A 15,987-nucleotide genomic window follows, 5' to 3' on the forward strand; every position below is an offset into this window, starting at 1 on the left:
ATAGGTCTGGCATGGCTAGGTTTGATGGTCTAAGGAGCTGGACTGGGCTTAAGAGGTTGTTAGAGTCAAGAGCTTCATTAAGAAAAATATAACGTGTATATTGTATAAATAAAACTTTCCAGGCCATTAAGAATGACTTTAGAAGAGAAAGCACATAAGACAGTGACTCACCTCATCAACGATGCACTGCAATAACTGTAGTGGCTGCAATGGCAAGTGAGGTGGGGGACGGGGGTGCGGTGGAACAGAGAGAAGTATTAGCTTATATGCAGTCTTTTACAGTAGACTGAGAAAATCATTAATGCAGTAAAATGTTGCAAGATTAATCAACAGCGCGGAAGTCTTATAAAAACATTGACACCCTAGATGTTCTATTATTTCTAATGATACCTAATCTACTACAGGCACTTTAGTGCTTGTTGTAACAAAAATGCAATTTGCTAAGTTTAAAGTAAAGCATTCAAGCATGCAAAAAGGCAGCCAGCAGGAAAAAAAAGTGAATTTTTTTTCCTCTGCAAACTCATAAAACCTTACCATTAAAGATCCCTGGTTTTTCTGAATCTGAAAGGCAATATGTAATTAGCATGTCATAATCAAAATGACTCACTTGGACACATTACGATCACTGAGAGAAAATTATTGCATAGCTGGTGGCAATTTGTGGGCATGTGTTAACACCATTTACATAATGAAAATACACAAATGTTAATAGCTATTCTTCTCATTTATAGGCGAAAGTCAGCAGAATGTTAATTTTGCAGAACACTTTTTAGTACCCTCCAGGTTATATAAGTGAGGGGGAAAGAAATAATACAGTTACAGTGCTGTTTACACATCCCATACAAATAATAATCGCTGGCTATGGTACAAATCCAAGATTAAATGCTACATTTGTTCCCCGTGCATTCAAATCCTCTGCCTTTCAAATTAAAAGATGATTCAAAATATAAAATCTGCCCGTTATTTGATGCCCACTGAACACAAGCACAATTTACAAGTGATCTGACCAATCTTGTCTCTCTCGACATGAAATGAGAATTTTCAAAGCAGCAATTTTTTTTTTAATTAGAATCTTCACTCATACATCCTTCCCCAATGAATTAGCTGAAATCTAAACTATGTCAGTTCCCACTGAATATAAGGAAAATTACATTTTTTTGGTTGATTTTTTTTTCTGCTTACCAAGGAAAAGAATGTTTGCACTGGGGACATGAATATTTTCCCATTTCAGACAGTATTAACATCAAGCACACCCAGATCAAGTTTAACAAGCATGGCTGCAAGGTAAAGCTGACTCGAGACTACCCCATGGCATGTCTGCAATCTAAGTTGTGTAAAGCATTCTACTTTTCATCAATTTGATATTTTTACTTTGGGAGTTACAGCAGGAGTGGAAGACCTGGAAACAGTATTTAATATCATTTTATTGAAGCCTTTATGATTTCATATCCAAGATCTCAGTTTTGGGATGGAACCATGGCCCACATGTTGGAGGGTAAATGAAATCTCAGTCCAAGTATTGACCAGGGCCCAAGACAGTCAAAAACTGGTATTTGAGGGAGGCATGTTGGCTTAGTGGTTAGCACTGTTGCCTCACAATGCCAAAGACTCAGGTTCGTTCTTGCCTCAGGCAACTGTCTGTGTGGAGTTTGCACATTCTCCCTATGTCTTCATGGGTTTCCTCCAGGTGCTCTGGTTCCTCCCCCAATCCAAAGATGTGCAGGTTAGGTGAATTGGCCCTGTTAAATTGCCCATTGTGTTCAGAGATGTGCAGGTTAGTGCATTAGTCTGGGGTAAATGCAGAGTAGTAGGGGAATGGGTCTGAGTGGGTTACTCTTCGGAGGGTCAGTGTGGACTTGTTAGGCTGAAGGGCCTGTTTCCGCACTGCAGGGATTCTAGATTTTTGATGGTAAAGCTACAATAGTAGCTACTACACCTTAACAAAGATGAATGACGAGTCCTCCTGGGGGTCTAAGCCTGGCAAGTACCTTGATCTCCCAAATTGCTATTTAAAACTGATAGTTTTTGTGGTTTCTATACAAAGAGGGAGTGATATGGTGAACTTAGGGAACATCAAGTAAGTGTTCCTGTCATCTTGGAGGTAGCCATGATGTGGGGGTGCTGGTGTTGGACTGGGGTGGACAAAGTTAAAAATCACACAACTCTGAAAGCTAGAACTTCCAAATAAACCTGTTGGACTATAACCTGGTGTTTTAATCTTGGTGGTAGGAGATGTTGGAGATACAGATACAGTAGTACAGGCACAAACTAATGTTAATTAAGTGCCCTCCCCTAAAAGCTCTATATTCTCTGGTAAGGCCAGCACACTGAAAGGCTCCAGCAAACATAAATTTGGCAAAAGTGCCAGAATTGCAGTCTAATAATTTCAGATTCTGACAGTTTTCTACTGAGTGAGGCAAGTTGTATGCCGATATTCAATATGACCTGGTTTGAAACTGTCCATACTAATTTCACATGAAATGTATAAATACTTTGGAATATATTCTGAATAGAATATCCCCAAAAAGATCTACATAATTCAAAGGAATGCACTTGCATGCCATGTTTTATACAAATGTACAAAATCTTACCCACACAAAATTTAATTCAGCAAGTTGTTGGTACAGAAAAATATATTTCCAAAAGTGCCTGCTTTTCATTCTGTGCTGGGATAGCTCACCTTAGATCTCTCGTTTGTTAGGATAGTTGAACTTGATTCCCTACTTCAGGTGGGAAAGCTCACCTCTGCACCGGTGCACTTTAACACCTAACAAGCAAAGATTCTTTTCTTTTTGGCAGAAGGATTCATGTCCCAAGGATAAACAGACATGTGCTAAAATCAGTCTGTTCAAATATCACTTTATTCCCAGTCTTGAATGATTTCATAATCAAAAGTTTCTTTTCTGTCAAACAGCAAAAAAAAAGGTCTAAAATCTACTGGCATACCAGTGATATCACCCTTCTATATGAAAATACATTAAAGAAATTTCCTGACTGATCTATCACCCAACCCCCTCCCTATTTTTCAAACTCAGTGCTCACAGCTTTAATTTAAAAAGGTAAGAAATTGCAACTTTAACGTAATATAATTACTTTCCGTTACATTATGCAGTAACACAATGCATAGGTCAATGTTTCACTTGAATCTGACAATGTACTGTAAATATAATTGATTCATTCTATCAATTAAATACAACCTCATAGCCTTGCTTTCTCTTTCTCCTCCCCCACAACCCTTAACCACCTTATAAGTACTGGAGAGACCTGACAGTCAGAAATATTAGCTATCAGTTCTACTTTAGATGAACTGCCTTTAAGATTGAGTTATGTTTTAAATTGTCTTTAACATTTTAGAAGAATGCAATCAGCCTGCTCAATAGGGCTTTGTGCCCCACACCCCAAGCAATGTGCAACGTCTTGTTTTCTTTGCTTCTATTTTATGTATATTCTATTAATTGCTTGCATTCTACCCAAACATTTCTAGACGTTTAGATGATTCAGACTGACATTCTATATAAAGAACATTACGGACATGTTGTGGTCCAATGGCTTTATCATATGTAATTCCCCAAAGCAGAGACTCCAATTGTAGAACTTGTCAGTTTAGTTTATAAAGATGTTTTTAAAGTGGTATCTATAAAACTTCACACACATTTCCTTACTCTTTCTATTCTATTTGTTCTCTCAATAAAAAATTACTTACAACCAAATTTGATATAGAAGGAAAGGTGGGATTTAGAATCTATTCTAGAAAAATAACTAACACCTATTTGATGTGCTTTCCTATAACAATTTAGCCCAATTACTTTTGAATATTTGATCATTGAATGTAAATTACATATAGTTTACACTTACAAAATAAATAAGTAAACAATAATATGAAACCATACAATTTCAAAATGAAGCAAAAGATTTTCTAACAATAGTTTTATAAGATGAAGTACCAGAAATGTGTGTTGGAATCATGGCGAGAATATCACCCTACTCCTAAGAAAACAAAACTGTTCACTGAGAGCTATGTGCAATTTAAAATGATCCAATAACACCCGCATTCAATAGGTATGTATTTGGAATGCCTCAAACTTTGTACTTGTGATCAATTTTAATTATAAAATTTAGATAAATATTAATGTCCAATTTAGGCTGGGGTTGAAACTGGGCAAAGGGATACCAATGCAAACATATAGTCAATCAACCATAACCTTGTTTTCATAGCCTATGGCTGTTTAGCGGACTACGAATTGAGAACTTCTACTGATTTTTTTCACTTTCAGCAAGCATATTGTTATGATCCCAGCTGATGATAATATTGGACAAGTCAGATGCCAAAGTGAAATCAGGTTTGATAGCGCACACATTTTAGTTTTACTGGTGGACAGTCACTGAATATGTTGCCAAGATGTTGCCAAAGTACTTTTAAGAGATCATCAAATTTTATTACACAGAAAGGGAAAACTTAATATTATTTTCACAATACAAAGACTAGTTGAAGTAGTCATATTACAAATTTCAGAAATAAATATTCAACCCTTTTATTCTCAACAACATTAGTCAAACCTCAGAGAGGGGTAACCCTGCCTCCACTTTAAAATTCCTTCATCAGTTGGCTCGGTTGCAATTATTTCTTTTCAGCAAATTTCTGCATTCACTTGTTGTTATTTCTTTAATCAATGTCATTTCCTGATATCCTTAAAACAAGGTGTTAAAACTGCTCACTTATTTCTTAACAAGGATTCTTTAGTTTCATTTTACACAGGCTTCTGCTCATTTTTGCTGCTTTTCTTGTCTTGTTTTGAAGACTGCTAAAATCTATTGTTGATTTTGTGGTCCTCTTCCCTCTGAAAGAAACCTGCATCCACTATCTGACTTCTGGATTTTTGTTTGCTTGCCATAAAATACTCTTTTGTTTGGCAACAGCAATTATTTTTCTCTTAAAGCTTTGCTTCTAATACATCCAACTATTCACCTCAAAGGTTTTATTGACCTCACTGACAACTATGTAAATAAAACTTCAGACAATCCAGTACTACACTAAGTTTTAGTTCCAGTTTTGAATTCTATGCCATTCCCTTTTTAACCCTTAAAATTTATAAATACAAATTAAACTTAAAGCTATACATGGTTTTCTCCATTTTAGAAGCTAAATTTCAGAATACTAATATTATGAACCAAATCACATTATATAAGTTGGTAGAGCTGCACAGATATAAGATCATTCCATTTTTAACATTTGAAAGGGCTGGCAAACTAGAAAATGGGAATTAACTAGTGTTTCACTGTTTCTAAATTTTGAAGAAAATAATTACAAAGTACCAAGATAGTTTGGATAGTATCCATGCTAGCTCACTGCCTGGTAGCATCTTTGCTGGTGGCACACAGAATTGTTATGGTGCAGAAGGAGGCCATGCAGCCCATCATGCCTGCACTTGCTTGTTAAATGAGCACTATTACCTAATGCCAATTGCCTGTTTATTTTCCATACTCTTGTACATTATTTCTATCCAAGTAATCATCTAATGTCTTTTTGCATGTCTCAATTGAACCTGCCTCTGCCACAATACATTCCATACCCTAACTACTCACAAATGAAAACACTTTTCCTTTTTCACCCTTGCTTCTTTTGCAGATCACTTTAAATCTATACTCACTTGTTCCTATCCCTTTTACAAGCAGGCACAGTTTTCTTTTCCTATCTGTCTTATCCAGCTTCTCTTGGTTTGAAAACCTCAGTCAGATCTCTCCCCAGTTTCCTTCTCTCCAAGAACAGTCTCATCTTCTTCAATCTATCGTCCTGACTGAAATTTCCTCATTCCTGGAACCATTCTTTTTAACCATTTCTGCACTCTCCAATGTCTTCACATCGTTCCTATAATGTGGCACACTGAACCGTACACATTACTCCAGTTGAAGTGTAACAAGTGGGCGGCACGGTGGCACAGTGGTTAGCACTTCTGCCTCACAGCGCCAGAGACCCGGGTTCAATTCCCGCTTCAGGCGACTGACTGTGTGGAGTTTGCACGTTCTCCCCGTGTCTGCGTGGGTTTCCTCCGGGTGCTCCGGTTTCCTCCCACAGTCCCAAAGATGTGCAGGTCAGGTGAATTGGCCATTGCTAAATTGCCCGTAGTGTTAGGTAAGGGGTAGATCTAGATGTAGATGTAGATGTAGGGGTAGGGGTATGGGTGGGTTACGCTTCGGCGGGGCGGTGTGGACTTGTTGGGCCGAAGGGCCTGTTTCCACACTGTAAGTAATCTAATCTAATCTAAAAAAAAAGTGTTGTACACATCACGTATTTGCTCTTGTACTGTGTGCCTTATTAATAAACCATGATACTGTATGCTTCACTTCCTGCTCTCTCTACCTGTCCTGCCATGATTGATGATCTGTATACATGCATATCCAGGTCCCTCCTGCAACCTATTTGGAATTGTATTCCCTTTGTTATATTGTCTTTCAATGTACTTCCTGCAAAATGCATCACCTTACACTTCTCTGCATTGAAACACATCTGCCATCTATTTGCCCATTCCACCAACTCATCAACGTTCTCTGAAATTCTGCAATGTCCTGCTTACAGTCTGAAATTATTCTAAGCTTTGCGTCATCTGCAAACTTTGAAATTGCCCTGTGAACACCAAGATCTAAATCAGTTATATATATTTGGGAAAGCAAGGGTCTCAATATGGGAGCTCCACTACAAACCTTCCTCCATTAACCATTACTCTTTGTTTCTTATCACTCAGCCAATTTTGTATCTATATCTCCACTGACTCTTTTTTCCATGATCTTTAACTTTCGTCACAAGACTGTTGTGTGGCACTGTATTAAATGCCTTCTGAAAGTCCATACACACATATCAACAACATTGCTCTCTTCAATGGTGGTGAGAGCAGGAGTAGGCAGCCCAGGGCCATCGGTGGTGAGAGCGGGATCAGACAGCTCAGGGTCATCAGCGGTGAGAGTGGGAGCAGGTAAGCCCAGGGTCATCAGCGGTGAGAGTGGGAGCAGGTAGCCTGGGGTCAACGGTGGTGAGAGCAGGAGCAGGCAGCGTGGGATCATTGGCAATGAAAGTGGGAGCAAGTAGCTTGGGGCCATCAGCGGTGAGAGTGGGAGCAGGTAGCCTGGGGTGGCTGACGGCGGTGAGAGTGGGAGCAAGTAGCCTGAGGCCATCAGCGGTGAGAGCAGGAGCAGGTATCCTGGGGCCATCGGCAGCCAGAGTGGGAGCAGGTAGCCTGGGATGGCTGACGGCGGTGGTACCAGGAACTGGCTGCAAGGTGGTGAGAGCAGGCAACCCCGGGCAGAGACAGGAGTGAGGTCAAGGCCTGTGAGGAGTGCGAACCCAGCAAGGCCAGGTGCTTATGGACTGTGGTGTTGAACTGATTACTGTGTTTCTTTGCTTTTCTGTCTTTTAGTAAGAAGGACTGTAATGTTTAACATTTTAAATTTTGTTTGCCTTAGTTTTCTGCTCTGTAGTTAAGATGGCATCGTAAGTGGTGACTTGTAAGCTTTCACTGTTCTCATGTGAGTACATGTGACAATAAACCTAATTCAATAATTATTGTAGCATTGCAGTAGGTTGAATTGCAATGGGACTACAATTTATTAATGAGCACTAAATTCCAATGCAAAGAGCAATGATATAGGTTCAAATTCAGTACACTAGGTGGTTGCTGATTTACTTCTTTTGATATGGGAGCTGCTAAAGAAATTTGTATAATCTCCAGGCAGTTTTAGGATGCTCCCAGACAATCAGCTCTACGGGAGCAGTGACATATAAGCCTTGGACTCAGTATCCTATTAATGTCCACCTTTTTAGCCATTTCCTGTGACTAGGTAAGAAAACAGGAATTGGAGAAAAGGCAAGGGAAATCTATTTACCGGACAATCCTTCACAAAACATGGGGAAGATACTTAATTTTGTGGCAACAGTTACAAACAATGCAATTGGACTTTGAATAACCATACTTTTGGTGAACACCGCTCTCAAACAAGTCAGGGAGAACACTTACGATGGCTGATTAAATGTTAATTAATTTATTGAGTCATTTCACTCATTGCATGTATGAATGCAGGGCAAGTGTGTGCCTATGCAATTACTCAGTTTTACACAAAATGCAGCGTCTAATAAAGTGATGACAATTACAAAGTTAACTTCTAAAAATATTGCAGAATTTTAGGGGAAATTCAAAAACACAAAAGCAATACATCTTGGAGAAGATGAATTGGGGAGAGGAGAAAAGAGACACCCTCATACTGTATCCGTCAAAAAAGGCACCATGTTTAACACACCAGAACAGATTTAGACATAATTTCTGCTTCAGAATTTTGTATTCTGTCCTACAGAAAATCAAAATACTTTTAAATCAAACAGGACTGTTTCAGTGTATAGCATTCCCAAACATGAAAATAATTAGCTGTGTTTAGAAAGACAGTTTAATTTGCACCTCTTAGTACATTGAAAATTGAATGTCACAAAAATCACACCTCCAACTTCTTAATAATGATCACACTTTATACATCGACTGGAAGGAGTTAATGGAGCAGTTCAAGTTATTTTTAAATCAGTGTCTGATATAATTGCCAATATTACATTCAGTTTTTAATTTTCCATGTTGGGGAAATATTTAAATAACATGCTCATGTTACAATATCACTGCGACAGATTGATTTCAAGTTTGCACTAATAACTAAAGTCCCATCCCAAAAAAAACAAAATGAGAGGGTCCATCATCTGTGCCACTGAAACAAAATGATCATTTGCCCCAGATTCAATTCAACCTTTTCATTGTTACCTTTACTGTTAAAAACTTGACGTTATTCAATCCCTCACTACTTTGTCATAAATCAGGAACAATGCCTTTGTTGAATTAAAGCATTCCAAAACAGCAACAAGCAGATGTGAAGCCAGAGAACCCAGAACTTAGCCATTGAAGGAAGAGAGGCAAACGAAGATGGTGGCGGGGAAAGAAATAGGTAGCTTGTTGATAGCACAAAAATGTCAAAACTGTACTTGGAAACCTACCACTTCATTCAGAACTTCCCCAGATCTTAGCACCTGCTAGTTTAAGTGCAAAAATGGTAATCAGAACCAAAAATACTATTCTGTGTATGAAATACACAGCATAGTATTAACATATCACAAAGCTTAGATTTTTAAAATATACATGTGTACATAAGACTCTGTAACAATGTTTCTTTGAAACCAGAAAGAGCAAGCTAATTATTGAAAAAACATTCAAAATGTAACTTGCCACATATGCTGTAGAATGATATAAAGAGGTAAGAACTTACATACATATAGTATCTCATCATTTTCTTAGACTATCTAAAGTAAATCCACAACCCAATAAATACTTTGAAGCACAACCACTTGTCATGTATGTGAAGTATTTACTTTCAGCAGGGAATGAGTTAATTTCTTCAGACACAACCCTGATTTAAACTGAGAAAAAAATTGCTGTCTGTTTGTAGATTGGTTTGACTATTTCTTGTAATAAATGGGGAGAAAATATGGACAAGTCTTGAAGTGAAAGAAGTCACATATCTGCTGTTAGGAAACTTGTAAACCTGCATCCTCCAAAAGAAATCCGTCAGCATCTATAACGTGAAAAGGTTCTGACAAAGACCCTTTTCCCCTCCACAATTACAATGCATTCTTTAATTTTGTAGACGATGGTGGATTACAACATCTTCTGCTTTCATTTCATATCTCTAGCATTTGCAGTTTTCACTTTTTATCATCTTTCTGTCTTAGTTTCAATGAATTGTATCTGTAGATTGAGCACTTTACCAGTTTTCCCGTGGCAGTTCACCATTTAATCAATGCCTCTGGTTAAAGTGAATGAAGAAAAAAGGATGACTTTCACTATCAGTACTTTTTTCTATTTCAGTTGCCATGACAATGCTTTTTGACGGAAAGTGGCTGTGTAGACCTTCCACTCTCCCTTTTACATTATTATCAAAAGCACAATCAGAGCAGTAAAATGGATTCACCCACCTCAAAACGTAACTTACAGAAGAAACCAGCTATAGCTTTCATCTTTCTCTTCCACACTGGAATTATGACTTGCCCTTAAGCTCTTCTTGGAGAGATTTACCAGTGACCCAGGTCAGATCTTCCCATATCAGTTGACAAATTTTTATCTCTAATATTTTTATCACCTAGTGAAAATTCACTGCTTTTCAGACCAGTGTCGGTACGTTCTTCAAAAACAGATATTGGAGTGCTCTCTAATTATTTGGATGACAAAGCTTTTCATAGGCTGCATGTGAGGTTTTATATATTATAGGAATATGATTGGCACTTAAATAGCACAGCATATCTCAAGATTGCTCAACTCCACACATTTAACTTGAGCTTAATGCATGTTCACGAAGCAATAAAGTAACCTTTCTTTTTTAAAGAAAAGGATTAAAATTGAGTATTGAATGTCTTGCAGCTCTTCGGAGCCTAGACTCTAGCACTCAGGTTATAATTCCAGTTTAAATTTGACAAGTGAATTTGATTGCCCTACTTTATGAAGGGAATTTTGCTGATATGCAGTCAAAACTGACCTGCTGATCAGGGATAGAGGAGGGAGGGGTCTAAAATAGGCAAGATTTCGATGCAAAAAAAAATTGAATTGTTATCTTTTAAAGCGTTCACTGTTCCATCCTCTGTTGGAAAAACTAACAAGAAATAATTTGTATATTCAAAAGTATTTGATCCCTGCAAACATCATCACCACTGCTAAGTTCCCCTCCAAGTCAAGCACCATACATTACCATCCCTTTATCAAACTGGGTCAAAACCCTAGAATTCTCTAACTAACAGCAATGTGCGCCATACCTTCACTGTATGGAATGTAGCAGTTCAAGATGGCACTTTCTCAAAGACAATTGGGAATGGACAATATATACTGGCCTTATCACTAATTCTCTTATCACGTGAATGAATAAGAACAAAAAGAAAACTCATTTCCATTAACTTTCCCACTTAAAGGATGATATTTTCTCCTTCTGTGACTTGCATTCTCGGAAATAACCTAGAGAGGAAAGGATGAACACCACTAAGGGACATCTCTCCAAGGGAAAAATATGAAATAAACATCTCACCAAATAGCTTCAAATGCTTAATAACAACAAAGCATCTGTTTGGAATAGATTGACTCGCCAATCACATTTCTAGAAAATCCATTTGATGTGAAAGAACCAAAGGATGAGGAAAGAATAACAAATACAATGCAATAAATAACTTGATTGGTGGATTAACATCAATTGGCTTCTCTAAATGAAACCTGCTGCTACTGGATCTACCAATATCAAATTTAACCTGTCTGCTGACTATAGCAGGCCCTCATTTGATTGGATAAAAGGATGTGCTGCTAATTCTGAAAATTGGAAAGGAATCAACTAAGATCGAAATGAATGATAAAATAATGCAAATTACAGATAAAAGAACACTGGAAAAGGTGACAGTGGGACAGTAGGGAGGATACTGAATTGGAAATAATACTTTTGAAACACACTTGTCTTATTTATCTCTGCAGGACAGTAATAATATATTCTATTTGCACCTCTATAGCTTCTGATAGGTTAAATATTACCTGGCTTTCAAGAGTGTCTGAAGTGAAGTTAAAATGGCTAGCCTAGAATACAAAATACATTGGAAATTCTGGCATGCCAGCACACAGAATTAAAACCTTATGGTAAAGGTAGCTCAAAGTATTCATGGATAACATCAGTGGCAGGGAATAGGTTTAGCCCCATGGTTCACAACATTAAAGTGTTTATTCGGCTCAGGCAAATTGAGAGGCAGGGAAATGAATGGAAGTATCAGAGAATAGAAAATCAAGTGCAGGAAGTATGATACTCTTTACAGTCAAAAGAAGAATCAAAATGAAATATCAAACCAGGCTCCAAATAACTAAAGAGATATTAGCATGTGTACGTAGCAGGCTATGCACCCTTCTTCTGTAATGAGAAATGCATGTGATGTGCAATATGTAGGAGGGCTTGACAGGATGCAAGGTGAGGAAAGAAAAACTACAAATATAAACAAACCTCAAAAACAACGGGCAGTTAATTGTATTAGATGTACTGTATGTTATTATTATTGAGTTATTTGCTAAAGCAGTAGGCAATTCCAAATTGGTTTGTCCATGGTATACAAATGGTTACATATTTAAACCATTGCAAGTGTTCTTGGAATATCTGCCAGTATTTTTGCAAAATTGCTCTTAAGTGCCAACACAGAATGTGTACTGTACATAGGTACCTGAGAGTTACAAAATGGAAACTATACACTTCACTCAGCTAAACGTTGGCAAATGGGACTGGTTCCGTTTAAGAAACTTGCTCAGCATGGATGAGTTGGGCCGAAGGATCTGTTTCTATGCCATATGACTCTTTCAGTGTCCTTTATTCACACCCAAAAGAAGTGGACTTAGCTATTCTCATAAGCTAACCATATACTGACATGAACAGAAGATGTTCTTATGTAGAAATACTTTTCTGAGGTTAAAAATGCTTTATGCAAAATAACCCAAACAATAAGATGATGTTTTTAAAAGAAATGCCAATGAATGAAATAAAGAATTACATAGTTATATATACTTAAAGCCAAGTTTACATAATGTGGAAGAACTTTGTTTATTGACATCTACTCTGATCTAAAAATTGATGCAATACAAAGTATACACAAAAACCTGCTAAATCTATGAGTTTTACAATTCTGACACTAAAGAAACGGTTGAAGAGTTATTGCAAAATAAACAAAACTGGAATCCCATTTGTTTTTATTTTTCCCTCTTCCAATTGCGAATTGAATCAAGATGCTGCCAGAAAATCAGCCTAACTTGCATCATTGTGCAAAACCATGATTTAATTTCATACAGAGTCGAAAAAGTATATTAAAAGGCTTTCATCTGTTTATACAGTAATATGTTCCATCAACACTATTCCTACTATTCTCTAATTATGAACAACCCATCAACAGTACCTTGCTGAACTTATCTCTTGATTCTCCTAAGCTGATAATGTGCCATAATACACTCTGCCTGGTTCATGTTAAAAAAAGGAGTACAGTCTTGGTGGGTTGAATAACCTATTTGGTACAGCAAAATTTTATGATCTGAAGTTTATGAGTAAGAGTCAAAGGAACCAAACATAACAGCATGACCTATAGAGACACAAAAAGAGTTGCAAAAGAAAGAGACTTTTAAATTGAGGTGAGAAAGTAATTGTTTATCAAAAGGTATACCTTTACTTGCTTCTTGTCCAAGTGTGTGTGAAAGGTGTTCAAAGAATAATTTTTTCTGTACATTAAATATTTTGCTTTATATATCAGTTTATGATTCTGTTACTGATGGCACAGCACAAATTCCTAGACCTCACAAAAGATTTCTAAATTGAAGTGAAAACTGTAAAATGTATATTAAATGTTTCTCTTATTCAGAGAGGAACTTGGGCACTAAATGCCTTTCAATAATTTAAAATTAGTACATTGATGAAGATCCACACCAAAAGCAACTGGCCTGATCTTTCCTTACAATCTAGTTATTATTTTTGAGAATGAGAGAAGTAAATGTTGAAAAATTGACTCAAGTCCATTTGTACTTGTCTGAATGCAAATCGTTTATATAACTGAAAACAGACTGGGAAAATTGGACCGTGAGGGACTTGTAACATGCTAAGGTTAGTTTGGCGATAGAACAGACTAATCCAAACTTCTTACAACAGTAGAGAGTAACATCATTCTCTTTTGTGGTGTCACTAAACAGGGTTGACATTTTGGTCACATTCAGGAAATCAAAGTTCTCATACAAACTGAACTTTGGATATTTGTTTTATATGCAGTTCAGACATGCTAAAACTGATTGATTTGTCAATAAAATTCAATTTATTTCTATTATTTAAAAATATTTCACCTCCCAAACAAAAAAAAACTTAATCTCCACAATGCCTCACTGTGACCAGTACTAATCAGAACCTATTTTCATGTGCTTTAACTCCAAATATGTGTAACTACCTTGAAAAGTAAAGGACTATATTTCAGCTTTTTTTTAAAGGAAATTATATACATCTGAGATTCAATGGAAGAAACTTCATAATTGATTAGATTAACTTCTGATTAGATTAAAACTTGACTTTAATATTCAGTTTTCCAGTAATTTTAATTTTAATTGATATTTATTTATATTGACTGTGTTTTACAATTTAAAAACAATCCTACAAACATATGTGGTAAAGTTCAGATAAATATTTCAGCTTTTGTGACACAGGACAAGCCGTTTTTATTTGGTTACCTGAAAGCTAGTCTAGGGTTTGATAAGTTATGTGATTCACCATGAAGGGGATTTACCAACGCAGTACATTTTTCAGTTTACAGAAAAAAAATAGGTTGACAGACTATTATTAAATAGTTACTTTTTATGTCAGTTTCTAATACTTCTAGTCTTTTCTTTCAATGTCTTAAGTTGTGTCTCCTTTGATTTCTCAGGCATCAGAAAAGGATTGTTTTAAACAGCAACCTTTGGTGCTAATATGCCTTTAAATGCAGTTGTTTCCAAAGTGGTCAGTCATGGCACGGTTACATCTCGGCACAGATGGAGGTTAATTTGGACGTTAATATTTTTGTTGGTTCTTTGCAAGAGCAACTGAACTGGATCTACTGCCTCCATGCTTTTCTTGGAACCTTGAAAATTTTCTCTTTAACCATTTACCATTTCCTTTCAAAGCCCTTTTCTATCCATCCCCTTCATATTCAGTACATTCCAGATCTGTAACACTCACTGCAAAAAACGTTTTTCCTCATGTTACTTTTATTTTTGTTCATGATCTTAAATCTGTGACTCTTGGTTCTTCACCATTCTGCCAAATGGAACAGTTCCCCTTACATCTATTTGGTCTAGGCTCCACATGGTTTTAAACTATTCTATCAAATCTCCTCACAACCTTCTCTTATCCAAGGAGAACAACTCCCATTTTTCCAATGTATCTCAGCAACTGAAGTCCATCATCCTTGGGAACAGCGAATCTTTTTGTACCATCTCTAAAGCCTTCAAATCCTTCCTAAAGTGTGGTGTTCATAAATGAAAACTGGTATCCAGCTGAGGCCAAACTACTATGAAGGTTCATCATAACATCCTTGCATTTATCCCCTAGGCCTCTATTTATTTCTAAAGTCAATACACTTATGAAGTGTCACAAATATACATAGGCAAACTATAACTGGCAAGAAGTGTAATTTTAGACAAACTAATAGACTGGTAAGAACTTGTGGTAATATTGAAGTGTTAGCTCAATCACCCTAGCAACATCTTTTAGTGTTTCGCACCTGAACCAATCAGTTTCCCTTCTGAAACAGAGCTTTATAGTTTAAAAATTCCTGATATTTGTTAACATTATATTACAATGAATTAGTTTGTCAAACTATTATAATTGAATTTCCAATTATGATAAACATTCATTCTAAAAGAACTGGTTAAATAAGAATTTGTTTAAAATTCTAGGTGTCAATTAAAAAAAAATTTTTAAATTTGTAAGTGGAGCTTCCAAGTCAAACAAGCATTTAAATCCTTGATGAGTTGTCTGTATCTGAATAAAAATGTTCATGGCAAGTAGTGTCAATAATATGGATTATATGCAAAAAAAGGAAGAAACCCTGGTACATGCTGCTTCAGGGACTGTCCTGCATTGACTCCAATTAGTACTCGACATCTACTCAGCAAACTTTTACTTTACAATAAATTAGAGCTACATAAAGACCAAAAACATTTTAAGCAGCAACAGAGGGGTCTAACCTCCCAGAGGCTAGTGTCAATTTTTAGCATAAATTCCTGTTAATTTTTTCCCCAATGAGGAAAAGGGAAAAATAAAGTAGCTTTATATTGTATTCAAAACAGAGCAGTTGCTTAAAATAACTTGGGGAACGAAAGCCTGCTATCAATCAAAACAGCATCTGCCGGCGGTTGTATAAACAGAAGATCAAATAAGATGTCTTCAAGGATT

The 15,987-nt window shown here is 36.6% G+C and overlaps 1 protein-coding gene across 3 annotated transcripts in view; it reads right to left on the reverse strand.

Annotated features, from left to right (window-relative positions):
- Window positions 1-15,987, reverse strand: part of map2k5 (mitogen-activated protein kinase kinase 5) — a 385,015-nt gene that overhangs the window by 58,809 nt on the left and 310,219 nt on the right. For all 3 annotated transcript variants that reach the window (XM_072565277.1, XM_072565276.1, XM_072565278.1), the window contains exons 18-19: window positions 535-561; window positions 172-204 (exon numbers count right to left, since the gene is read on the reverse strand). In XM_072565277.1, the coding sequence (XP_072421378.1) occupies window positions 172-204; window positions 535-561 (60 nt within the window). The remainder of the gene's footprint in view (window positions 1-171; window positions 205-534; window positions 562-15,987) is intronic.

This window comes from Chiloscyllium punctatum, chromosome 48 (assembly GCF_047496795.1).
Source record: "Chiloscyllium punctatum isolate Juve2018m chromosome 48, sChiPun1.3, whole genome shotgun sequence".
Lineage (NCBI taxonomy): Eukaryota > Metazoa > Chordata > Chondrichthyes > Orectolobiformes > Hemiscylliidae > Chiloscyllium > Chiloscyllium punctatum.